The sequence below is a fragment of the Notolepis coatsorum genome, assembly GCF_963971535.1.
Source record: "Notolepis coatsorum genome assembly, chromosome: 16".
Lineage (NCBI taxonomy): Eukaryota > Metazoa > Chordata > Actinopteri > Aulopiformes > Paralepididae > Notolepis > Notolepis coatsorum.
In genome coordinates, this window is record NC_140180.1 from 24811631 (window position 1) to 24838970 (window position 27340).

General features: G+C 43.1%; 1 protein-coding gene across 6 annotated transcripts in view; it reads left to right on the forward strand.

Moving 5' to 3' along the window:
- LOC311243288 (catenin delta-1-like) overlaps positions 1-27340 on the forward strand; it is an 81759-nt gene that overhangs the window by 39196 nt on the left and 15223 nt on the right. For 5 of the 6 annotated variants that reach the window (XM_084332457.1, XM_084332460.1, XM_084332458.1 and 2 more), the window contains 12 exons: positions 3345-3607; positions 4186-4473; positions 5631-5871; positions 11959-12181; positions 12737-12929; positions 13272-13389; positions 14513-14669; positions 15333-15350; positions 17320-17388; positions 23151-23278; positions 24201-24351; positions 26840-27032. In XM_084332457.1, the coding sequence (XP_084188583.1) occupies positions 3345-3607; positions 4186-4473; positions 5631-5871; positions 11959-12181; positions 12737-12929; positions 13272-13389; positions 14513-14669; positions 15333-15350; positions 17320-17388; positions 23151-23278; positions 24201-24351; positions 26840-27032 (2042 nt within the window). The remainder of the gene's footprint in view (positions 1-3344; positions 3608-4185; positions 4474-5630; positions 5872-11958; positions 12182-12736; positions 12930-13271; positions 13390-14512; positions 14670-15332; positions 15351-17319; positions 17389-23150; positions 23279-24200; positions 24352-26839; positions 27033-27340) is intronic. The other variant, XM_084332459.1, reaches the window with a different exon arrangement.

The following is a 27340-nucleotide window of genomic DNA, read 5'->3' on the forward strand; positions in this document are numbered from 1 at the left end:
AGTTTGCAGGTCCTGTGCGTCTGAGACAAGCGAGTGAGATATCCACTTGATCAGTTTCCGCGATCGGCGAATATGACTAATTATCGGAATTCCCCGATCGCATATTTATACTGATTATCGGCCGATAACGATCGGTGGCCGATCGATCGGGGCATCCCTAGTCATTAAGATTGTTCGTCAAACAGTGTCGAACTTGAGTGCTACAGTCTTTAGTGCATATTAGTAGGGATGCACCGAATGGGAAATTCTTGGCCGAAACCGATACCGAAAATAGGAAACAGTTGGCCGAAAACCGAAAGCCGAAAGGCCGAAAATGATTCATAGAATAGAATTCTTTTTACCAATGTTGTTCAGCTACCTGATTATGGAAAAATATATGATTATGGCTAAACTTAACTTAAATAATCACTATTATGGGTCTTTTTGTATCACAAACAGTACTGTATTTGCAAATCTGGTATGTCATAAATGTATAGATGTAGCAGTACTGTCTATCTGTATGTCATGTATGTCATATATGTCCTGATGAATTGAAAATGGGGGACCCTGATGTAAACAAGACGAAAGTCTTTCTCTGGTCTGCATCCCCTTAACAATTGTGTGTATTGAGCTGTACTGTATTGTACCCATTCTGCAATCTGTTAATAAAGTTTTCAATCAATCAATCAATCAGAGAGAGAGAGAAAGAGAGAGAGAGAGAGGCGGACATCTGTGCTCTACTGAGCACACCTTTCTAGTCCCCAGATGACTTTGGCACAGTAGACAGCGTCAATGTGAGAGAAACAATCCCTCCCCCTCTCGCTCTGAATAATGTGCATATTAGATCACTCAGTGATATATATAGTAAATAAGGATAAAGTATGTTAAAGACGCATTTATTGGACTTGTTGCGCGTGGAGTTTACATACTGTAGAAACAGCGCGACTCCCGAGGAGATGCATTGCTCCCGAGTCCCAAGAGGAGTATCACGCAGGACAGACAGCGTCAATGTGAGAGAAACAATCCCTCCCCCTCTCGCTCTGAATAATATGCATATTAGATCACTCAGTGATATATATAGTAAATAAGGATAAAGTATGTTAAAGACGCATTTATTGGACTTGTTGCGCGCGGAGTTTACATACTGTAGAAACAGCGCGACTCCCGAGGAGATGCATTGCTCCCGAGTCCCAAGAGGAGTATCACGCAGGACTGAAGAGCTCACAGCGCGCATGTAATGTATCTGCGTTTTGATGACATCATCACAACAACACGCGTTAGGTTGCTTCTGTTTCGGTGATATATTTTCGGTGAAAAAACTCTTTCGGCCGAAAGCCGAAAGGCAATTTTTGGCCATTTTCGGCCGAAAACTTTCGGTGGCCGAATTTTCGGTGCACCCCTACATATTAGTTTCCACATATTGCCATAGTAGGTAGTAATGTAGGCAAGGTAGATAACTTTAGTAGCCGAGTGCATAATAGTAAAAGGTTATTTCTTTTTCCACCCTCATTTCAAATATTGATTGAAGTGTGTTTTTAGTCGATGGTGGAAAATTGGGTGGGTTTTGACTGTGGTGGGAAGTTCGTTCCACCATTGTGGAATGAGGACCGAGAATAGAATAGAAACCATTGACCAGAGGCAGGAGGGAGCGGTTCCCCTTGCTGCACGGTATGCCAGGTCAAGGACCTTGAAGCGGAATCGTGTGGCGATGGGAGGCCAGTGCAGCTCTCAAGAAGTGGGGTAACGTGGGCTGACCTTGGTCGACTGGAGATCATTCTGCTGCATTCTGGATGAGTTGAAGTGGCTTGGTGGCGGTAGCCAGTAGGGATGGGTACCGTTCACATTTGAACCGATACGGTACCGGTACCTGTGAATCGATACCGGTACCCAACGGTACCCTTTTTCGGTACTTTAGTCTCTAAAAATGTAATCTACCTACCTCAGTCGTGGAAAAAAAATCCAAACTTCAAATAACTACACTTTCAACCGTTTTCGGCTTGCCATTGCCCCGACTGCGTTGTTGTTGTTGAATCAAGTCAAATCCTAGGTAAGCGTATTGTAAGGAGCCAAAGCTATATATTTAGGGTATTGTATTATATGAATGTTTATGTTTATTTTTATACCCTTACATTGAAACGACATTAGGAATATTGGCTTTAGATAGTCATGTCAGTCAAACATTCTAGAACATTTGTGATGTCACAATCAAACATTTTAGAACATTTGTGTATCTATATATATTCAACAATTCTCTCTGAAGAGCTCATTGGTTTTTGCTTTGTTTCCTGTTGGGTGCTGTTTTGGAGCGGTCCGCTGTGGGTGGAGGCCGCACTTGTGGGCTGTCGGGTGTTTTTTGTTCCGTGTTTGAGTCTGCTTCGGAGCCTGATAGGGTGATTTTTTGGTGGGTGTTGACAATATTGTATGACAAGAGCAGAGAAGGAGACAGACAAGAGGAGCAGAGAAGAAGGAGACAGAGACGATAGTAATGTGTTTTGAAGATGAGAAGAAGAAGAAGAAGAAGAAGAGTGTAAACAATCAGAAGTTGATTTACCAGAGACCATACTATGGAAACCATACTACTAGCGTAGTATAAGAACTGAGGAGGGCAGTAATACACCACACTGCCGGAAATTCAAAAGAAGAAGAAGAAGAAGAGCTCATTGTGCATCTTGAAACAAGCCTGAGCAGTACTGAACAGATAGACTTAACAACATAGATTGAAGCCAGCATTTCTAGACCAGGGTGCCTTGCCTACCGTTTTGCTGTGGAAAGAGTCGGCAAGTTGATTTACGGCTTTCAGGTGAGGAGGAATTTTCATGTGTCGAGTCAGCGGTGATTTTGGAGACTGGGAAAATACAGTTTTCTTACCTTGTAGTAGTGCCGTGAATATTTAGGAAAATAGCTTTAGGATCACTTCTGTAAAGAAAGATTTCGCGGTGGAAGAGAAATAAACCATTTGGATATCTTTGTTTTACACCAGCTGTGGACCTAATTTTTCTTTATCAACGAACGTACTACTCACGAGTAAGCAACTTTAACCAGTAGAGTGGAACGTCGGCCCTGATACGTATATTGTGCGTGTTCAGAGAAGTTCAGAGGTTACACAACGATGGCAGAGGATTTGGAGAGGAGCTCAGAGGACCAGTCTAGACCAGCAACAGTATGTTTGCCAAATGCACTAAATTGAAGGAAGGTATTACTGACCGTTGGCTTCTTTCTTAAATCGGAACAGAACGTCAACTCTCATTCCGAGGGCGTGGATCATCATGGGGCGAAGAGCACAAGTTGGAGTGAAGCAGTGTCGGTATATTTTGGTGGTTAGGTGACAAACTCTGGCTAAAACCTCTGACTCTCGTCTCCCTCAGTTGAAACCGGTGGCCTCGCGCACGGTCCTACCCTCCGACTCCATGTCCATCGACGGGGGCCTGTCGGTCTCCGGCATGGGGGGTTACAGCGCCACGCTGGACCGCCCATACCGCCAGGGCGTCGGCGGGGACTACCCCACCACCACGGTGCCCAGGAACTACCACTACGCCCCCTCAGTGGGGTACGAGGACTACAGGCCTGGCCCACAGCCGGAGACCTACGCCAGTCTGAGTAGGAGCACGCACATGGACGACCGCTACAGGTACACGGGATACATCATGAAATTACCTCTCGCATTGTATCCAGTTAAGAACGGTGTTCCGAGAGACTCCATTACTTGGTTAGATGTTAAATAGACTGCGTTTCTATAGCGCTCCAGCCTGCTGTATGGACTGCATTATATCGCTTTTATCCAAAGCGCTTTACAACTTATGCCTCGCATTCACACACTGATGGTGGAGGCAACCATGCAAGGTGCCAACCTGCTCATCGGGAGCAATTGGAGTTAAGTGTCTTGCTCAAAGACACTTCGACGTGCTGCTGGGAGGAGCCAGAATAGAACCGGGAACCTTTTGATTACCAGACGACCGCTCTACCTCTGTTGTGTATTAAAAATTATTGTATTTGATAAATTACTCATCATTCAAGACATTTATATCTTTCTCAGTTATCTGGCTAACCAGTAATGGAGTCTCTTGGAACACCCCATTGACTTAAATCTATTTATTTTAGAATAATGTAAGTGATATGTTCTCCTAGTTTGAGTGCTATATTGCGCATATTAACTTTTTGAAATGGGTCAAATAAAGTCACCGCCTCCTCTTCCTCCCTTTGTCCCAGGCCCCCGGACGGCTACAGGACCCTGGACTCGGGCTACCGGGCCCCCAGCCGGCAACAGATCGACCCCTACGCCGCCCAGCCGCAGGTGAGCAGGGGGATGAGGGCCCTGGGCTCGGCCCTGGAGATGCGTTACGGCCACGGCCACTACGGCCTGGAGGACGACCAGCGCAGCCTGGGCTACGATGACCTGGACTACGGCATGGGGCCCCCGCCCATGCACCCCGGGGGCTACGGCACCATGCCCCGCCTGGGCCCCGGCCCCCCAGGCATGGACAGACGCAGACTCCGGTGAGAGACACCTAGATTCAAGATGTTTTATTTGTCATAGGCACAGTTAAACGGACAAGTTACACTGTACAATGAAAATCTTACTTTGCTAGTCCATCCTTCACACAGAATCACAAAATATAGACTTAAACTACAATTCAAAATATTAAGAAAAAGCTTGATGCAAAAAATAAATAAAAATAAAGCATGGGTGACCGAGTAACAGTATTGCACATTCAGTTCAGTGTAGTGGTAGAAGGATATTTTGCTCTGCGCATAGTGTGCTCTACCCAAACTGTGGTTTATGTAACGATATCGGGGATGATCTCTTCGCACAACTTTCAACTCTAAATTCAAATTTTATTGATCTTGATGAGAGGAATAGTCTGATTTTTATGTGGTAAAAAAACTATGTATAAATGAATAACGCTTGCACTAAATCCTGTCTCCTCATCATCCAATGGAGATGCTTTTTAGAAGTGCCTGAAATCTCAGTATTTTAATGTTTTGTTTTGGCATCTTTTTGTCATGTTGATAATGCTTCTAATTGTTTGTTTTAAAATGTGTCTCAAAATGCACGTTAATTCAAGTCAATTGTGTCTTTGTAGGGTGATGCATTTCTCTACTCTACTCCTATCATCAATATGCAATTGGACAAATGGACTTCATACTCATATCTACATTACCTTAAACACTACTGTAATTATAACTGTCCAAACATAAATTTGTATTACTGTTATTATAATTAAGTATAGGATGGACTGACTCAAGTCTGCGCATTACATAAGAAATCTATTCCTAATTTTGTGTTTGACATTTTTTTATCACGTTTTTGCAAACTTTTTTTTTGTACTCTTTCATTAGACCTGCAAAACAAAGATGACTTGTATTATACTAGTACAAGATAAAAAAAAATATTTGGGCAAACGTACCAGTGCCAACTGACCCCATAATTCAATCATACAGTGTTTCCCGGTGATGGGCTGATTTGTTGCAACCCACCCCAAATAGATTCCCCTTTGTTACAAAATAACAACAATATCAACTGTGCTGAGGACGGTCAGTCATTCAGTCAGTCAACTTTGTCCCCCGCCCATCCCAGCCTGCAAACTTGACCAAAATAGTCTTCTCCAGACCAAGAGACGTACTCAAACAAATCTCCTCTTTCCGACCTACAGGAGCTGTGAGAACACCTTGGACGGCGACATGGTAGGAGTGGACCCGTACACCTGGGCCGTTCCCATGACGATGGAGAGGGGAAGCATGGCCTCACTGGACAGCACGCTGAGGAAGGGCCCGCCCACTACCTGGAGACAGCCCGAGCTGCCGGAGGTGATCACCATGTTGAACTACCACCTGGACCCTGTGAAGACCAACGCCGCCGCCTACCTCCAGCACCTCACCTTCAAGAACGACAAGGTGAGACGCACAGGGCAGAGGGTTAGCTTTAGTAGATGACACTATGTAACAACCCATCATCTACACTCACTGCACACGCATCCACATGTACACACTCACTTTAAACAAACACTCACCTTATCACTCACTTTAACACACTTCATATGTATCTATTATTAAAGTGATTTGCACTACATTCATACCTCATTTGCACCATACCCTAAGTTTTGTACCTCATTTCTGCATTGTACCTCACTGTTACTCATTTTACTCTGTATTGTATATTGTAATATGTATATTGACTGAGCATTCCTTTACATTTTTTTTTATTTTATTTTTTTATACTTAACACTTTGGCTGCCATGGGTTAAATTCATTATCAACCGTAGGTTGCCGGCTCTATTTGTCTATAGAGAAAGTCCCCTTCTTTGCAGGGCTATAACTTTTTAAATTCTATTGCTACATTGCCATTATTAGGGCCCATTCAAAGTCCTATATGTATTGTTCATTATGTAGCAACGTTAAACTTTTTCATTCACATATTCATAGTAAAGTATGGTCTAATGCAGGGGTCAGCAACCTTTTTGACATGGAGTGCCTGTTTGAAATATAGTTGTAACTAGTGTGCCTCAACAATATTCCATGCATTGTAATATTTTTTTCTCATAATCAGGTCTTTTTAATGATAATTTTTACATTATTACATCATTATTGTTATTGTTATTATTAACAATATTATTATGATGGTTGTATCAACCCTAAATCTGAGTTGGGGGGGGGGGGGATGCAATGCAGACAAACAGCTGCATACAGTGCGACCATTTCACTCACATTTGCCCATTCATTTTTGGACACATCACACACCATTGGTGTGTGTACTGTACGTGTGCTGTCATAGCTCCACCTACAGGCCTAATGGAGAACACCAGGATGTGAATGGAGGGTGAATGTGAGGTATATTGTGTAAATAAGTTTTGATTGATCACAAGACTACACTGTAAAAAGAAATATAATAAGTTACCAGAACTTAAAAATATTGAGTTCAGTTACTGTGCATTAAGGTTTTCAGTTTTCAATCCATAATAAGTTAACAGAAAAATAAGTACACAACCACATTATTTCAACCTAATAAAACGATGTTTATTGTCATTGTTTTAAGAACACAAGTTGACTTGGTAATACTCACATTTTGAGTAAAAAAATGGCTTTTAACATGTCCAATTTTCAATGAAATAGAAAAATAAATAATACAATTTGTTGATTAATCCCACTGGTCACAATGGTCACCGTAATAATGTTTTTGTTATAAGGCTCTGCAAATGTTACTGAATGATGTAGCAATGTATTTCCAGCTAAATTGAAATAATAAACAAATAAAGGGTCTCAATTAAATATGTGGTAGTAAAAAGAACCTGTGGGAGGATTTCAACAAGATAAATGCGATCTACGCGTGCCTAGGGTTGCCTACCCCTGGTCTAATGTATAAGTATGTTTTCATCTCTTTCTGCAGCTTTCTCCAGAACGTGATCTATAGCCCCAAATACATTATATTGATGATGCAATACAGTTTTATGGCAATCAGCGCGATATAAAAAAATTCCAACTAGACGTACTTCTAGAAGTTACTACACGTCATCTGATGTTGACCGGATGGGCTAGGGGGCGTTTATAATTCTGTGGGCAGCGTTATACCAATCATCTAATGTGGGTCAAATGTTGATAATAGCAGTTAGTATCGAAGACGGTAACTTTACACGCTAAAACTCACCCCAGTCTCCGCGCGCCGTTGGGCGATCATCGTAGAGTAGAAATGTTATCATTATCGGATGTAGATTTACCCGGTCCATCTCCAGCTTGTATAATGGTATATACGTCCAAATCATGTTGTTTATCGAGTTATTGGCAATCGATCGCTATGTAGTGTGTCGAGATCGAGTCCCGGGACCTATTAGCGAGTGCCCGGAAGTAATACGGCCGTCCAGCACAACCTCTACGGCACTTCCTGTTAAGCGATTGCACCGATCGGCCACCAGATGGCGCTCCTGAACCGCCAGAGAGCTCAGTGGGTCCTCCTGGTGGATCTCAGGCCAGCGGAGGGGACATATGAATCCGATCCCAGATTTTTGAAATATTGATATTAAAGACGCTGTAAAGCGTCTTCGGCAACTTGAGCATGGCCGGGAATGACGTGTTTAAGCGTTTCCCGGCACCCAAAGTGTTAATAACTTTTTTTTACTTTTTTTTCTTACTGTATGAAGCACACTCTCATGGGCTCATACATGAAACAAGCATTTCATCATAAAGTATTCTGTATTTTATAATGACAAATAAACAAACTTGAAACGGGGTAGAGGGTTAGCTTTAGTAGTCTGCATCTTACTTCTCAATTCACACTTAAGTTCCTGAAATGAGCCTGCTAATTCTGTCTGTGTGCGATTGCTGCAATAGGTAAGATGTACAGTAAGGGCTAGATCCACAAAGAATGGATTGCACGGTGCTAGTTGCACCCTTACTTGCAATTCATTATGAATTGAAAATGGGGGACCCTGATGTAAACGAGACGAAAGTCTTTCTCTGGTCTGCATCCCCTTAACAATTGTGTGTATTGAGCCGTACTGTATTGTACCCATTCTGCAATCTGTTAATACAATTTTCATTCAATCAATCACCGTGCAGATTGATTGATTGAATGAACATTTTATTAACAGATTGCAGAATGGGTACAATACAGTACAGGTATCATTCCATTTGGGCTGTGGGGGGTGCTTAATGTGTGAAGTAGTCGACTGAAGGCTTCTTGTCCTCTGCAAAAGCATGCAATTGGTCCACTGATGGATACATCTTGATATTTGTCTAGTCTAGTGTGTTCATTAGATGGGTGAAATCCTCTTTCAGTGCCTGTTTTCGTAGGCAGTTAGCATCTGGTATGCGTGCCATTAGCGTTAGCCACGCTTCTAGGCCTTTCTTTTGGAAAGAATGATAAAAAAAAATAAAAAAATGTGTATTCGACTAAGACGTTGGCAGTCGACTACGGCTCCTTTCGACCGATTAGTCTACTAATAGGGGTCAGCCCTAATACTATATATATATTTGTTATGTATTTTATGAATGATTTCAGATATTGTTGGTGTGTTTTTAGTCGACGGCGGAAAATTGCCTGGGTTTCAGCTGTCCTGACTGGTGGGGAGTTCATTCCACCACTGTGGAGTGAGGACTGAGAATAGCCTGCTTTGTTTTGATGACCCCCCCCCCCCCCCCCCCCCCCCCCCCCAGGAGTTCAGGATAGGAGTGGGTCTGAGGCGGCCAGAAGATGCAGAGCGTAGGGGTCTTGAGGGTGTGTAGTTAGAGACCATTGACCGGAGGTAGGAGGGAGCCGTTCCCTTGGCTGTACGGTATGCCGGGTCAAGGACCTTGAAACGGATTCCTGTGGCAATGGGAACAGGGTTCTCACAAGGTCTTTAAAGTGCTTGATTTTGCCTTAAACAGCCCATTTTTTAACAAGGTGCTTAAAAAGACCTTGAAATTCAAATCTACCATTCGCATTGAATGTTTTGTTCATCCATGATCAAATTGTTCTGAATCAAGAAATAGATTTTTTTGTTCTGTTTTAATAACATCTGACGAGTCGCTTTCTCACGCGCTCCAACTGCTTTTCCTCATTTCTTTGCGTGTGATGCTCTAGCTGGCAAGCAGGCCACGAGTATTAGGGATGCACCGAATGGGAAATTCTTGGCCGAAACCAATACCGAAAATAGGAAACAGTTGGCCGAATGCCGAAAGGCCGAAAATGATTCATAGAATAGATTTTTTTTACCAATGTTGTTCAGCTACCGGATTATGGAAAAATATATGATTATGGCAAAACTTAACTTAAATAATAAATAATCACTATTATGGGTCCATAAAACATTTATTCAGCACTTCTGAATGCATACAGTACATTAATTCCAAGTCAAGTGGCGGTACTGAGCGCACCTTTCTAGTCCGCAGATGAATGTGCTCTCTTGACTTTGGCACAGTAGACGCGCGACGTGTATTCTCGTGAATGATGATAATAATATATTATCAACGACAGACAGCGTCAATGTGAGAAACACAATCCCCCCCTCTTAAGTTAACCGCGACGGGCATATAGTAAATAAGGATATAAAGCATGTTAAAGACTAATTTATTGGACGCGTTGCGTGCAGAGTTTACATAGAAACAGCGCGCATGTAATGACTGAAGCCACGTTTTGATGACATCATCACAACAACACACGTTAGGTTACAGGTTGTTTCTGTTTCGGTGATATATTTTCTGTGAAAAAACTCTTTCGGTCGAAAGGCCATTTCTGGTCATTTTCGGCCGAAAACTTTCGGTGGCCGAAATTTCGGTGCATCCCTAACGAATATGCTTAAAAAAAACAGCATTTAAAAGTGAATTGTATCCTTCGAGTGACATCCTTGAAAAGGAAAAAATAGTGCTTGGAAAAGTACTTAAAGGTCCTTGAATTTTATTTTGCAATGTCTGTGGGAACCCTTCTGGGAAGCCAGTGTAGCTCTCTCAGAAATGGGGTAACGTGGGCTGACTTTGGTAGACTGGAGATCAGGTGTACACACGCACACACACACGCACAGAGGTGAATCTCCAACTAATGAATTACCACAGATCCCGGGTTCGCACAAGGTCCTTGAAAAAGACGCAAGAATCGATATGCTTTCGGCGTTTATTGCGTCATACAAACGGAAAATGGATCTAGCAGATCGACATCAAATAATTGAAAAAAATAAATCTCCAGACGCATCGGCCACAGGTAAGAGGAATCTAACGTTAATTCCAGCTCGATTGTCCATTTATTTCATTGCAATCTATCCGATCAACGTATGGTGTCGTACTAAAGAAAGCCGTTGGTGACAATCAAGGAATCATAAACGACCCCCCCCCCTTCCTTCACGCATGATGGAGCATAATGTATAGCGATCATATGCATTTGAATTTTTTAATATAGCGTGTATAGGAACGAAACGCCAATCGATTATGTATAATACGCGTCAGGGCCTATAACACGCATTCTAGGAATTACTGCTATACACTCTAAAAACATACTTATATTCACAACGGTACTAACACGACAATGTATGAATGGAAAAATATAACGTTCACACATCCGGAACGATAGATACCCGATGTTGAATGGGCCATAGTAATGTCGATATAGCTATAATATTTATAAGTTATAGCCCTGCAAAGAAGGTGAGCCACTCCATAGGGTTACAGCACTGGCAGAGAGTGGTATAAGATGGGCATACTGCGTGGCGCAGAATGTGTTAAACAACCCATTTTTAACAAGGTGCTTAAAAAGTCCTTGGAATTCAAATCAACCATTCACATTGAATGTTTTGTTCATCCATGATGGAAATTGTTCCGATTCAAGAAATTGCAGAACTTTTAATCTAAAGTGTAACTAATTGTCGGAAATTGGATTTTTTTTAAAGTGAATTGGATCCTTTTAAATGCCCTTTAAAAAAAATTGTGCTTGGAAAAGTACGGTACTTGAAATTTCATTTTGCAATGTCTGTGGGAACCCTGCAGATCTCAATTTGCTCGACGGCCCTACTGACTCCTCCCTGCGTCGTGTCCCTGTAGGTGAAGTCTACTGACTCCTCCCTGCGTCGTGTCCCTGTAGGTGAAGTCTACTGACTCCTCCCTGCGTCGTGTCCCTGTAGGTGAAGTCTACTGACTCCTCCCTGCGTCGTGTCCCTGTAGGTGAAGTCTACTGACTCCTCCCTGCGTCGTGTCCCTGTAGGTGAAGTCTACTGACTCCTCCCTGCGTCGTGTCCCTGTAGGTGAAGTCTACTGACTCCTCCCTGCGTCGTGTCCCTGTAGGTGAAGTCTACTGACTCCTCCCTGCGTCGTGTCCCTGTAGGTGAAGTCTACTGACTCCTCCCTGCGTCGTGTCCCTGTAGGTGAAGTCTACTGACTCCTCCCTGCGTCGTGTCCCTGTAGGTGAAGTCTACTGACTCCTCCCTGCGTCGTGTCCCTGTAGGTGAAGTCTACTGACTCCTCCCTGCGTCGTGTCCCTGTAGGTGAAGTCTACTGACTCCTCCCTGCGTCGTGTCCCTGTAGGTGAAGTCGGATGTGCGCCGCCTGAAGGGCATCCCCTCCCTGGTCTCGCTGCTGGATCACCCCAAGAAGGAGGTGCACCACTCCGCCTGCGGGGCGCTGAAGAACATCTCTTACGGAAAAGACCAAGACAACAAGATCGCCATCAAGAACTGCGACGGGGTGACTTCTCTCGTCCGCCTGCTGAGGAAGACCCGCGACCAGGACCTCACCGACACCATCACGGGTAACTATAACAACACACCGGCGTTATAGGAGATGCGCTTTACTGTCTTCTCCAGTGTCGGCACAAGATGATCGATTTTGGATACGGACCACTAGCCTAGCTTAAAACTCCGGGAGGGGTGTTTTTGGCCAACAGCTTGGCTAGCTGGTCCGTATCCACTTCCATTTGTTTGTGCTAAGCTAGGCTAGCTTGCAGCCGGATAGCTTCTTACTGAGTGTACAGAGGAAATTGGTATCCATCTTCTTGTCTGACTCTTGAGAAGACGGTAAGTGCATTTCCCATTGGCGTGTTCCTTTTTTAAATCTGATGCAAATAAACATGTCAGAAATCAAAGAAAATGTACTTAACTTTCTGCATTTGTGGCAGTATATTAGATCTCCCTAATAGTGACATGTATTAAATGTCATTTAATAAAATTTTACCCAGAACTAATGATCGAGGTCTATACTAGTATCGGCAGTGCATCCCTAAGAATTGACCATCGTACCGTCACTGCAGAAAAGCTGTTCTGTCGTCATTCAAACCACAGTAATGGTATCTGTTGTTGCGGCGCAGGCACCCTGTGGAATCTGTCGTCCCATGACTCTGTGAAGATGGAGATTGTGGACCATGCGCTGCACGCCCTGGCTGATGAGGTGATGGTGCCCCACTCCGGCTGGGAGCGAGGGAGTGGAGGAGACGAGGAGAGCTGCAAACCACGCCACCTGGAGTGGGAGACCGCCCTCACCAACACTGCTGGCTGCCTTAGGTACGGATGGAGGGAGGGAGAGATGTACTTGAATAAGACTGACCGAATAACACAGGGTTCCGATGGAGGTCTAGGATGTACACAAACATTTCTAATGTTTTTAAAAGTAAAGAAAGAAGACACTTCAAGACCAACTTTGGAAAAAGTCAGAAAAAAAACGAATGCCCATCAATATTATTAGCCCATAGACAACAAAAAATATCTAATAAAAGATCAAATAAATCCTGGAGGTCCTGGAAAGTATTGAGTTCTAAAATGGAAAATGTGTATAACCCTAGGCTGATATGAGTGGGATGATCATCACACTTGTGGGTGTGTACCATTTTGTCTCCTCTCCAACAGGAATGTGAGCTCAGAACGCAGTGAGGCCAGGCGAAAGCTGAGAGAATGCACAGGATTGGTCGACTCACTCATGTATATTGTCCAATCGCAGATCAACCGCAAAGATGTGGATAACAAGGTAATCTTTCAAAAGTGACTTACTCATTGATTAAAATACAACTCGCCAAATTACACTGATCCAAACACAGCTGAAGAATTTTTATTTGTTTTATGTCTTAACACTTTCCGTGCCGGAGCTTGGTGCCCCGGAACCTCCTTGAATGCCGCGACCCACTTCAATGTTAGCATTAAAAACGCCTAATCCCTATGTTTTAAATTATGGCTATATGTCTAATCTGCCCGTCACTTATCAATGACTCGTTTTCCAGTCAACATTGTCGAAGCGGATTGTTTTTTTATCTGTTCATTTTCGTTTTATAGCATTTTGAAAAGCCCTCGTTTTCAAGGAAAATATAAAGATTCCATGATAAAAAGACATTTACTGGAATATTCTAGAATACACAAACGTTGTCATTTTTCGGCCTATTTATGAATAGTTTTCAAATAAACGCTATGTATATGTATGTACGCTATAGAGGCGATCTGAAAAATCGATTCTCTTATTTCCTCATCAGCGATCGCGCACACAGAGACACATCACACATAGGGCAAACGCTGAGATCTCAGCGAATACAACTCTGATTATCCCAAGACTGGTCAAATAGATTAAATACCTCAGATCAGATGTTCTCCAAAAAGATCATTCCAATTCCTGATCGCCATTCCAAATATCGATCACGCTTATTGATTGAGTATTGGTGGCTGCTGTAAATATATATTCCAGGCTGATTCCCGTCCCGCGATGACTTCCATGTTGATCAGACTTCTTGCGAGCACAAGGAACCAGCTGGCTCCGCCCCTACATATCTACAGATCCCAGGTCAGTCTAAGCGACTGACCTGCAGTTACACAGGGATAGACTATAGGGGGCGCTTTTTTCCATTCTGAGCTCCTGTAGGGGCTGCTGTACTAACAGGAGACTCGGTTGATGAAATATGATTTCAGATCGCTAATAAAACAATAAAACGATATTTGTCGTCATCGGCACTCAGTGGGGGGGGCTAATAAAACGAGATATGACGTCCCTGGCACTGAAAGTGTTAAAAGACTCTACACTCTCTCCCTTTCCCTCTTTCTCTCCCCATGTCTCTCCCTCTCTCCCTATATCTCTCCCCATCTCTCTCTCCCTATCTCTCTTTTAGCTGGTAGAGAACAGCGTCTGCCTCTTGAGGAATCTGTCCTATCAGGTTCACCGCGAGGTCCCTGGCTGCGAACGCTACATGGAGGCCACGCCCCTCAACCAGGGCCCCACCTCCGGCTCCAACAAGGCCGGCTGCTTTGGCTCCCGAAAGGGCAAAGGTCAGTGTCTGGCTCCATTTTAAGAACTTCCGAGAGGTTACATGCAGGTAGATTTTCAAAAGAACGCAAGTCATCTGCCACCTGTGCATACCATTAGAAAATCAGCCACCACTAAGAGCCTCTTCTCATATCTTTTGCAATGAGATGAGAGCTTTCGTTTCTGACGACCAAACAAAACATATTGTAATAAAGAACTGGTCATAACCTTATTCCAAACGTTTGGCAGATGGGTGTTGAAACTCTCATCCGGTGAAATACTACAGCATGTTTAGTTGAGTTGACATGGTCCGTCCTTGCTGTAATGGCGGTATACTAGAACGGCCAATGGAATGGAGGAAAGCGCGAAGGCATCATTGGTGTGGATTTGTGCATCGGGGAGGGTCTGTCCTCTGCCCATGTCCACTTTACTCTTTTGCCCATGTCCACTTTACTCTTTTTTATCTGTTGGTGTGATTTGTTGATCAAAAGACTGCTGGTGGGGTTTGTGCTTGTTGGTGGCGGGAGCACCTATTGGCTGTTTGTTTGTTTGTTTTTTTCTTTTCTTTTTTTTCACATTCTCTCCTCCACTCTTTCCCTCCTCTCTTCCCTCTCTCCTCTCTCTCTTCTCCTCTCTTCCCTCTCCTTTTTCTTTCTCCACCTCTTCTTTTTTCACTGTTTTTATAGATGAGTGGTTTGCCAAAGGTAAGATTATCTTCTGCTTGGTCCATGTGCTTTGACTGTACTCTACTCTTAACCGATTTTCTACTTGTCAACAAACACGTACTGCCTGGTCCCCAATAACCGACTAACGTGGAGAAATATTGCAATATACTAGGGCTGTCAATATTTTTTTTATTCATTTGAAAACCTTAACGCGCCTAGTTTTGACATCCAGCTGGGTGGCTGGTGTGTTTATTCCTGACAGCTCTTGACATGCAAACCGTGAGAACAAGACATGACCAGACATTCCATTAATGTCTTATTTCATTATACAAAGTTTCCTAACTGACTTTTGTATTAAACCCAAGTTGTATAAACGATGCAGTGATGGACGGTCTTTCCCAGCAGAGCAAAAAGTACTAAGTGCTGTTAATGATACTCGGGTCAAGCTGCGCTATGCTTGCTAATCACGCTTGGTAGCAGTAACGTTAACTGAGGTCGTCCGAAGGAGCCGCCCGCTTGTTGATAATGTTATTAGAGAATGTGTTCACAAAATGGATCATCATTCAACGTCATTGAAGACTCCGGTGACAGATAAGTAATCATGATTCCTTTCCCTACTTGCCATTTTGTCATGCATTTCGTTATGACCGCAGCCCCTACAAATGCATTTTGCTATCTATTTTTTTAATGTGCGTTACTGCGATTAATGGAAGCAAATCATGCGATTAACGCGTTTTTTTTTTTTTTTTTTTTTTTTTTTTTAACATGCGCGATTGACAGCCCTACAATATACACATATTGTCTTTGAATGCCCCTGAACCTCTGTCCTGGTATGATCACCTAATCTTAATAAAGTAAGGTTGCATGATCACTTTCATTGTACCACTAGCTGCATGGCCACAATCCTATGATACTATACTAGTATTATTATAATATCACACCAAAGAATAGGACAAAACGATTGCTTATTGGATCAACATGCAATGGTCTGGGCGATACTTTACAGTTTTGACAAATCGGGATGCATGTTTTGGATGCAAAGCACCTCTATGACCAGCAAGTCACTAACTCACTCATTGGTCCAGTCATTCACTCACACTTAGCCACTCTGCCCCCTAGTGGCGGCACACAGGCATGCCACTTTGTGTAAGACCCCTTCAATCTATGCGAGAAGGTTTTGCATCCATCACACTTGTGTGTCCCTGTTTTCTATATACTGTATTAATGCTACCGACATACGTTTCTGTCCTGTATTCTGGACAATGGATTTAACTTGCGGTATTTCGGAAGCTTTGGTATCGCAGGTATTGTAAGGGCTTGGCATTGCGATACATTTGTAATGCCAAAAGTGTCACGCAAGCCCCACTGCATGGTTGCATATAAATTGGCCTAACGCGCTACTCGACTAGAGAGTTGGTTCTCAAACCTTTTCATGTCAAGCACCACCAAATGTACACATAAGTCGGGGACCCCTATTTGATAAGATTGTCTCGGGGGGGGGGGGGGGGCCTTATCCGAGAAGATGTGTTGTTAACCCTTTCACTACAGCACTACCAAACTGTTGAGCATTCACTGCGACAATACGGAAGGTTAACCCTTTCACTACCACACTACAGACGGTTAACCCTTTCACTACCACACTACAGACGGTTAGTGTGGTAGTGAAAGGGTTAAAGGTAATTTAGTCCAGAATTCCATAACCATTTATAATGTACGTAGGTCGGGAGATGACAGAGTGATATGATCAAAATATTCGTATACATTATCTCATTGGGAGAACATTTATTGAATAAAATCCTAGTGACTTTTAAACTATTACTCATCTTGCTGGGGACCCCCTGGAACCCCTTGAGGACGCCTGGGGGGTCCCCGGACCCCACTTTGAGAGCCACTGAAGTAGAGAGGACCGAGGAGGACTAGGTTTGACTAGACGTATTTATCTTTTCTCCCTCCTCTCCGTTCTTCTCAACTGTTCTCTCTGTCTTCTGCCCTCCCACTCTGTTCACAGGGAAGAAGGATGCGGACGACGGGAATGCAGACAACATCGACATTCCAAAGAGGACGGCACCTGCCAAAGGTACGTGTGGCTCTACTTGACCTCTGTAAGAAGCCTCTTCTCAAACCTAGAACATGGGTTTATAATATGGGCTATATGCAAATCCCCTTCTCTCTATACCAGGGGTCTCAAACTCCCGGCCCCGCGGGGCAATTGCGGCCCGCTGGATGATATTTTGTGGCCCCCTACTTGACATCAAAGTTTAGTGTCAGTGCATCCCGTGCGACTATTTGCAGAGTCGTAGCGTGAGTTGGACGTTTTATTTATTTTATCCGTGAATAAAGCAAAGAACAGTAAGTTACCGGGTAGCGACGGATTCCCCTCTGAATTCTACAAAACATTTAGACAGGAACTGAGCCCCATATTAGAAGCAGCATTCAGACACACGATGAAAGAAGGCACAATGCCACCTTCATGGAAAGAAGCCATAATTACTACAATTCCAAAAGAAGGGAAAGATGGAGAACTATGTAGCAGTTTCAGACCAGTGTCCATACTTAATGTAGATTACAAGATGTATACATCAATAATATCCAAAAGATTTGAGACATTTATGACAGATATTATAGACGAAGACCAGACCGGATTCATTAACACTTTTAGTGCCCAGCAGGGGGCGCACATTTAGTGCTTGAATGCCCACCATCCACTTCAATGTTAGCATTAATATCGCCTAATCTATGTTTTAAATTATGGCTATGTGTCTAATCTGCCCGTCGCTTATCAATGACTCATTTCCAGTCAACATTGTCGAAGCGGATTGTTTTTTTATCGGTTCATTTCCGTTTTATAGCATTTTGAAAAGCCCTCGTTTTCAAGGGGGAAAAAAAGATTCCATGATAATCGCCCTGTACTGTAATATTCTAGAACGTTGTCATTTTTCTGCCTATTTATTCATCGTTTTCAAATAAACGCTAGATTATCGATAGTATTATGTGTACATGTGCACGCTGGTGCCGTGAGCTGAAAATCGATTCTCTCAGTTCCTGATCGCTCTTACAGTCAAGCAGCCATATCACATATAGGGGAAAAGCTTATATCTCCGTGAAAACGGGTCTGATTATCCTAAGACAAATAGATTCCTTACCTGAGATCAGATGGTATCCAAATGGATTATTCCAATTCCTGATCGCCATTCCAAAAATCGATCATTTTATAGATCCAACGCGTATACTGTAAAACACATATTACACGCTGTGCTGAGGGTCCAGAATGAATCTGATCGGCTCCGGTTACATGCGTGAGAAGTCAAATGTGGATTCCGGAGTTTTTTTTTCTCATCCATTTTCATTGAGTTCAATCCAAAAGGGTGCATTACCATCTGGGAGACGATAGTGGGCGCTTTTTTCACATCTGAGCGCCTGGCGGGGCAGGTTTACCAACGGTAGACTCGGTTGATGAAATATTAATTCAGATCGCTAATAAAAAAAATAAAACGAGAATTATCGTGATGGGCATTCAGGGGCGGGCTGATAACCCGAGATATCTCGTGATGGGCATTCAAAGTGTTAAAGGAAGTCAGACACAGGATAACATAAGGAAGACGGTGCAGATAGTAGAGGAGATACAAAAGGAAGGAGGAAGTGCAGTATTAGTTAGCTAGCCTAGATGCAGAAAAAGCATTCGACAGTGTAAGCTGGATATTTCTATATAAAGTATTGGAGAAATTTGGATTAGACAAAAACGCTATGAAAACAATTGGGGCATTATATCGAGAACCGACGGCAAGGATTAAGGTAAATGGTAGTCTGACGGACAGGATTAAACTAGAGAGAGCTACCAGACAGGGTTGTTGTCTTTCGCCGACGCTCTTCACTGGCTCCACTGGCTCAACTAATTAGACGGACCAAAGACATCAAAGGGGTAGAGATAAGGGGAACCGAACATAAATTGGGACTGTTCGCAGACGACGTGATAGTATATATGATACAACCAGCTTTCCGATACTGATGGATTTACTGACAGAATATGGATATTACTCAGGATATAGACTCAACGTGACGAAGACACAGACTTTAGCACTGAACTACACTCCCAACGATGGAGATCAAAGAAAAATACAAAATTAAATGGGACATGGACAGGATCAAGTACTTAGGGGTGAACATTACAAGAGGGCTGGAGGGGCTATACGAGGCAAACTATACACAGATTAATCAGAAAATCAAGAGACCTAGAAAGATGGACAGTAATGCCCCTAGATTTCAGCTCAAGGATCGAAATCATTAAGATGAACATATTACCAAGGTTATTATACCTATTTCAGTCCTTACCTATATTAATACCACAAACAATTCAGGGAATGGGATAGACGGATATCAAGATTAATTTAGGGGGGGGGGGGAATACCAAGGATCAGATATGTGACTACAACTACAAAAGGAGGAATGGCAGTACCCAGTTTAGAAGACTATTACTATGCAGCACAGCTTAGGACAGTAGCATGCTGGTGCAATGTAAATTATGAAGCCAAATGGAAAGATATAGAAACCAAAAGAGAGGGATTCAAAGTGCAGGCACTAATAGGAGATGGGGAGCTGTTCAGAAGACAGGAACAACTACTAGACCCAATTACCAAATTCACTATAAACATTATGGAACACAATAGTAAAGAAATACAAGCTAGAAAAAGAATCCAAGATACTCAGATGGATAACACACGACAACTAATTCAAACCAGGAATAGACGACCATGGGTTCAAAAGATGGGAAGGGGGGGGGGGCATAACAGCAATATGTACAATGATAGAAGGAGGGGAGATGCAGACTCTACACAAATTTAAAGAGCGATTCGGACTAGAAAATTGAGACCACTTTAGATATTTACAGATTAGAGATTACTATAACAAAGAAATAAAACAAGACGGAGACAAAGAACAGAATGGGATAATTAAGATAATGGTAAAATCATATGAAGGAAGGAAGGGGAGGGTTATATCGGCACTATATCAGGCAATAATGGACAGTAAGGAAATTACAACCTTGTATATAAAAGAAAAGCGGGAGAAAGAATTAGAAATAGACATAACAGAGGAGGAATGGTATAACACATGTAAGATACAACAATCAAACACAGGATCAAGGATATGGAGGGAGTTTGGGTGGTGTAACTGAGGGGTACAATTCCCTGACTGTATTGATAAGTATGGTATCATTAAACCACTACCGTCTTATGCACTTTAATTACTGGCCATACAGTACATTATATATCGTAATTCCTCTAATAGTAACCGGTATTCAATTAAAAACCGGGTCTCTATTAATGACCGGGTGCGCTGTTGAGCTAAGCAATTATAAGCTGGCCTCCTAATACAAGCCGGGTTTCATGTATATTAGAGGAATTAAGGTATTTCCCTCAACGGATTTACCATAGGCAATATATTTTGTTATTGTTGTTATATGCTGGCCTGGCTGTGCAGTAAATACCATATAATGGTATGGTGTTAATGTTTACCAAGAGAGTAAGCCTACCTCAGAATTGTATAAAACGAAGTTATTATTATTATTATTATTATTATTATTATTATTATTATTATACCAGTATTGTGATTGCACTATTTTACTTTATTTAACTTTTTTTGACCACCTGTAATTGCACTGTTTACTACCGCATTTCATACAGTACTTGGTTTCAATAAATGAACCCAGTACATTTATTGTACACAAAATGTTGATTTATTCATTATGATCTGTTTGAAAATTTGAAATATAGGCCTCTCTCTTATACATGCCTCCTCCTAATACAAGCCTGGTATCCGCTACAGTTGAAACAAATACAAGCCGGGGTTACTATTAGAGGAATTACGGTATATAATGATGAACACTTCCCACAATGAAATCGGTTCCACACAAAGTTGTAATTAAGTATTTATTGCAGCAAAAGGTACATAATATACTTCTCTATTTCACTTTGAATGCGCTTATAAGGCAAAGGAATGTGCGTAGGCAAATCAATAACGAATGTCCATTCTCTGGTTACGCAGGAGGTAATTATACAACCTGAATCTTAGGGAATTATATCTATGGTACACTAGTAATATAGCGGGAGATACTGGAAGGGTCCCCCCGGTTGTAAGCCAGCAAGGGTAGAGGATCTGTCGGTAATAGAGTCTGGGTCAACGATGATAAGGAGACTCCGAGTACGGGAGACTGTGCAATAAGATCTTGATCCACAGACGAATACAGCTGTTCTCCGTAGCCTGTAGCTCCACAGGGAAGAAAGCTAGCCTGCCTCAGGCTTCTGAGGGGCAGACTCGACGTGGCTCCTCACAGGGTAAATCCCACACATGTGTGGGCGTCGGCGATTCTCCGCTCCATTAATCACAGGACCAAAAGCAAATATAATCCAGCCGTAAAGGGCTATGCAGTCGTCGGGTAGATAATCCAGTGTACATGTCCACACGGTCCTCGTCTAGGGCTCCTCGGGTGAAAGCGCCATGAAAGCAGCCCAGCCTGGATAAGCACTCTAGCTGATACGAGGAAAACGTTGGTGATGCTGGTCACTGTAGAACTTTAGCCGCACGATACACTATACACAATTAGACTATTACTGACTTAATAGAATATGTCGCACTCGACGGTATAGCGCCAAACTCTGACACTTCAGTTATTAATTCGCACGCGGTCTCAATGCTCTATTTGGGGCCAAACAGGCCATACTTCACCGCACGTAGTATCGTGGGTGAGGCTTCAACTTATTGGGTAACATACTTCTGTATTCACCTGCGCCGTATTTATACGCTTAGATGAATAAACTAGTACCAGCTTTATTCCTGTCTCATATCCTTGCGCAATACCATTCATGTCCAGGCATGTCCCCGGCGGTGACTTTGAACCTGACTTTGGAGGCATGGCCTTGGCGCCTGTGGACCGCTGTCCAATAGGAGAATGAAATACCATGGTCTGTACTAGGCTAAAGGGATATTCCGTGTATATGTACAAGGAATATACAAGGGATATCAAACGATATACAAATATTATGCAATATATATCAATCAATAAATATATATATTCGGTTTAATCTGATCCTTTGTAACAGGTGGGAAAACATAATTAGATTCTTTATAACACCAGAAATACAGGGTAATTACATGCCAACACAAAAGCCATGTTGGAGAAAATGTGGGCAAGAAGTAGCGAACCACACACATATTCTGGGAATGTCAGAAAATAAGAAACTATTTGGAGGAGATAGGAGGGATAATAAATGAAATAGTAGGATATGAAATACCCCAGACGGGTCAAGTACTATACCTAGGGAACTTGACACAGAAAGAAATTCAGGGAGAAGACAAATATCTGATTAAGATACTATTAGTAGCAGCCAAGAAACTATTGACTAAACTGTGGTACAGGGTAGAAACACAGACGAAGGAAAAATGGACCGAGATAATAGAGGGGATACAGGAAATGGAGAGAATCACACATATGCTGAGGCTACAAGAGGAGAAGTTAGAGTCAAAATGGGAAAAGTGGGAGGAATATAGCAAGAAGAGGAACGACATCACAGAAGAATGAAAAGGAAACAAGAAAATAAATTGAAATGTAAATAAACAATGTAAAGATAGAATTGACCGATGAACCCATGTCACCCCGTCTTTTATTTCAGTTTTCTTTTTGATATTATAATTTTTTCTTTATCGTTTCTGTCTGTTTAATTGTATTGTAAATTCTGTCTTTGTATTTTGTAATAAAAAATGAAAATAAAAATGTAAGTAACCATGTTTCAGCTAAATGACTACCGTAAATGTAATGGAACATGAATCTTCTTTGCCCTCCTCCAGGCTATGAACTGCTGTTCCAACCAGAGGTGGTGCGGGTGTACACTTCCCTGCTCCGGGAGACCAAGAACGCCTCTGTGCTGGAGGCGGCTGCCGGGGCCATCCAGAACCTGTGTGCCGGGCGCTGGAGTGTAAGTCGGACATCTCGGCTATAGAGACACAGTTAGGGACGCACCGATACCACTGTTTATACAGTCGGAGGCACTGGGCTCCCCCAGTATCCAGGCTGACTACTAGTTCTAATCACTCATATTCTGAACCTTTTCATTAGGCAAAGAAATATTGAAATAGCAAATTAATTCTTTCTACATTAGAGGGTATTTGTGGAATAAAAGCCGGAGAAACAAGTTGTTGGGCTTTGTTTACAGACATGTGACATGCCCCATGGTGTCCATGTGATACCAGGACCCAGACATGTGACATGCCCCATGGTGTCCAATGTGATGCCAGGACCCAGACATGTGACATGCCCCATGGTGTCCATGTGATACCAGGACCCAGACATGTGACATGCCCCAATTGCCGCATGGTGTCCAATGTCATGCCAGGACCCAGACATGTGACATGCCCCAATTGCCCCATGGTGTCCAATGTGATGCCAGGACCCAGACATGTGACATGCCCCAATTGCCCCATGGTGTCTAATGTGATGCCAGGACCCAGACATGTGACATGCCCCATGGTGTCCAATGTGATACCAGGACTAGCCAATCCCTAGAATTTGTAGTTTCTAATGGCTATACATCCGTCATGTATAAACATTCCCACAGTAGACGGCGTGGGAACATCCACAGGATAACGCTCAGTCTCATCCAACTTGTTTTTGCTCTAGAGAGGCGCGCAGTCGACTGTAATACGTTTACAGGCGTTATCTAGCTTATGGAGTCAGTGGCACGAGATTATTGTGATTTACTAGCAGAATAGCACCGTTATGTATCATAAAAATGACCGGGTTTACAAAGTGCTTTTCAGAAGAACCATAAAAGTGTATTAAATATAGGAAAGATAATAATAAATAATAAATAAATAATAATGTGGTGATCTTGTCCCCAGTACGGCCGGTACATCAGGGCCACGGTGCGCCTGGAGCAGGGCCTGCCTATGATTGCCGAGCTGCTGGGTCACGGCAACGACCGCGTGGTGAGAGCCATGTCCGGCGCCCTGAGGAACCTCGCCATCGACAACCGCAACAGAGAGCTACTTGGTAAGATTCTGTGTTTGTCGGAGCCAGATGGTGGGCTCAATAGACTAAAGCATTGTTATAATAATAATACGCCTTTATTTGTATTACACCTTTCATACAAGAATTGCAGCCCAAAGTGCTTCACAGCACACAAAATAGGCATAAAATGTGCATAAAATTGGCATAATTGTAGATGGGCTTAAAATTTGCAGTGAATTGATATTAAAACCTCCCGGAAAGTTTGTAATAGATTTGTCATTAAAATATATATATATATAGATATAAAAAGATTGTAATAGTTCTGTCATTAAAATCTGACGAAATAAAAGCAATGCATAAGGTGCAGACATTAGAATGAGTATAAAGATACGGAATAAGAGCAGTGCAATTAAATGGATGTAAATTAGCATAGCAGCAATTAGCCGTCTGGATTCATACTGTGTATGTTTCAGCAACATTGTGGACCTAGAAGCTGCTGTAGAAAGCCTCCCAAGTTAGTGAAGCTGATGTATTTTTAATTAATCAGTTATGCTCAAGTTATGTCCGCTTGCTTGTGAGATTATATCGACTGAATTATGAGGTATAGGACTCGGAGGTTTGGTATACATTTGATTGACAGAACAGGCATTGTGGGAATATCCACACACGGATACACTATCTGGCCTATTTGACATGAAGTAAACCAGCATCTGGAAATGGAGCCACAACAGTGATTACAGACTGATATGTTAACTTAAAGGTGCTATAGATAATGTTTAAACAAATTTTTTAAATAATACATCCACAGAGCTTTTAGAAAAGGTACAGAATAAAAGTATTGCTTTCCCTCCCAAAAAATAATGATTGATATTTAAAAAGATTTAAAAAATCATTGTGGGTCCAAAATGAATAATGTTGTTTACATGTTGCAGGCATGTATAGCCTCCCTACTTCCCATTTCTTCATGTGGAATGTGCCTGATTGGATAAATTACATGCTGGTGCTCTAGTGCGACATCCAGTGGCTGAATGTTATCCATAGCAGGGGTTCCCAAAGTTTTCAGGCCGCGACCCCCGAAATAACAGTGTCAGCGAGCCATGACCCCCACTATTATAGGAGGTGGTGTAAAAGAAATTGAAAAAGGAAAACTTTATTTTATTTTATTTATCTAACCCTAACTAACCTTACTGTCATGCACTTGTCTTAATATACTAACCTACACTGTAGCACTCAACACTTCATGAACATTGTTACTCAGCTGATAGAGTTGAGCCCTTCCTGATGACTTGTCGTGCAGAACTTAAGTTGCTTTGGAAAAAAGCGTCAGCTAAATTACTAAATGTTCGATTCCCGGGCGGCGTGTCGATGTGTCCTTGAGCAAGACACTTAACCCCGAATTGCTCCTGATGAGCAGATTGGCACCTTGCATGGTTGCCTCCGCCGTCTGTGTAAATGTGTGAGTGAATGGGTAAAATGTGAGGAACAAATTTTAAAGCGCTTTGGATAAAAGCACTATATAAATGCCATTTACCAAGTGGAAGAAAACATAATTTAGTTGCATATTAACTCCCAAATACCATGTACTCACCTCTTCCCTCTGCGCCGCAGGGAAGATACCATGTACTCACCTCTTCCCTCTCTGCGCCGTAGGGAAGATACCATGTACTCACCTCTTCCCTCTCTGCGCCGTAGGGAAGATACCATGTACTCACCTCTTCCCCCTCTGCGCCGTAGGGAAGATACCATGTACTCACCTCTTCCCTCTCTGTGCCGTAGGGAAGATACCATGTACTCACCTCTTCCCCCTCTGCGCCGTAGGGAAGATACCATGTACTCACCTCTTCCCCCTCTGCGCCGTAGGGAAGATACCATGTACTCACCTCTTCCCCCTCTGCGCCGTAGGGAAGATACCATGTACTCACCTCTTCCCCCTCTGCGCCGTAGGGAAGATACCATGTACTCACCTCTTCCCCCTCTGCGCCGTAGGGAAGATACCATGTACTCACCTCTTCCCCCTCTGCGCCGTAGGGAAGATACCATGTACTCACCTCTTCCCCCTCTGCGCCGTAGGGAAGATACCATGTACTCACCTCTTCCCTCTCTGCGCCGTAGGGAAGATACCATGTACTCACCTCTTCCCCCTCTGCGCCGTAGGGAAGATACCATGTACTCACCTCTTCCCTCTCTGCGCCGTAGGGAAGATACCATGTACTCACCTCTTCCCTCTCTGCGCCGTAGGGAAGATACCATGTACTCACCTCTTCCCCCTCTGCGCCGTAGGGAAGATACCATGTACTCACCTCTTCCCTCTCTGCGCCGTAGGGAAGATACCATGTACTCACCTCTTCCCCCTCTGCGCCGTAGAGAAGATACCATGTACTCACCTCTTCCCCCTCTGCGCCGTAGAGAAGATACCATGTACTCACCTCTTCCCCCTCTGCGCCGTAGGGAAGATACCATGTACTCACCTCTTCCCTCTGCGCCGTAGGGAAGATACCATGTACTCACCTCTTCCCTCTCTGTGTCGTAGGGAAGCACGCGGTGCCCCTCCTAGTGGCTGACCTGCCCGGAGGCCAGAGTCAGTCTGGGCGCGTTCTGTCAGAGGAGACTGTGGTGTCCGTGCTGAGCACGCTCACGGAGGTGCTGGGCAGCAGTCTGGAGGCGGCCAAGACTCTCCGGGCCTCGCAGGGCATCGAGAGGCTGGTGCTCATCAACAAGGACGGGTAAGTCAGGCTTCCACCAAGATATCGCTTTGCGGACTATATCGGGTCGTTATTGGCCTTTTTTATATCTGATGTCGTTCTCTCAAGAATTGGGATGTGGGCCTGTCTGTGTTCTCCATGTGACAGGACATTAGGGCCGTTAAGCGAATGTTTGCTATTCTAGAACTATTAGAATTGTAAAAAAAAATAAAATTATAAAAAAACGATTGTAGGAGGGATTAGGAGCTTAAACCTAATCAAATTTTATCAAAACAAATGATGGAAGAAATTGAGAACATAAAAATGGTGTCTCAATTCACATCCTTCGA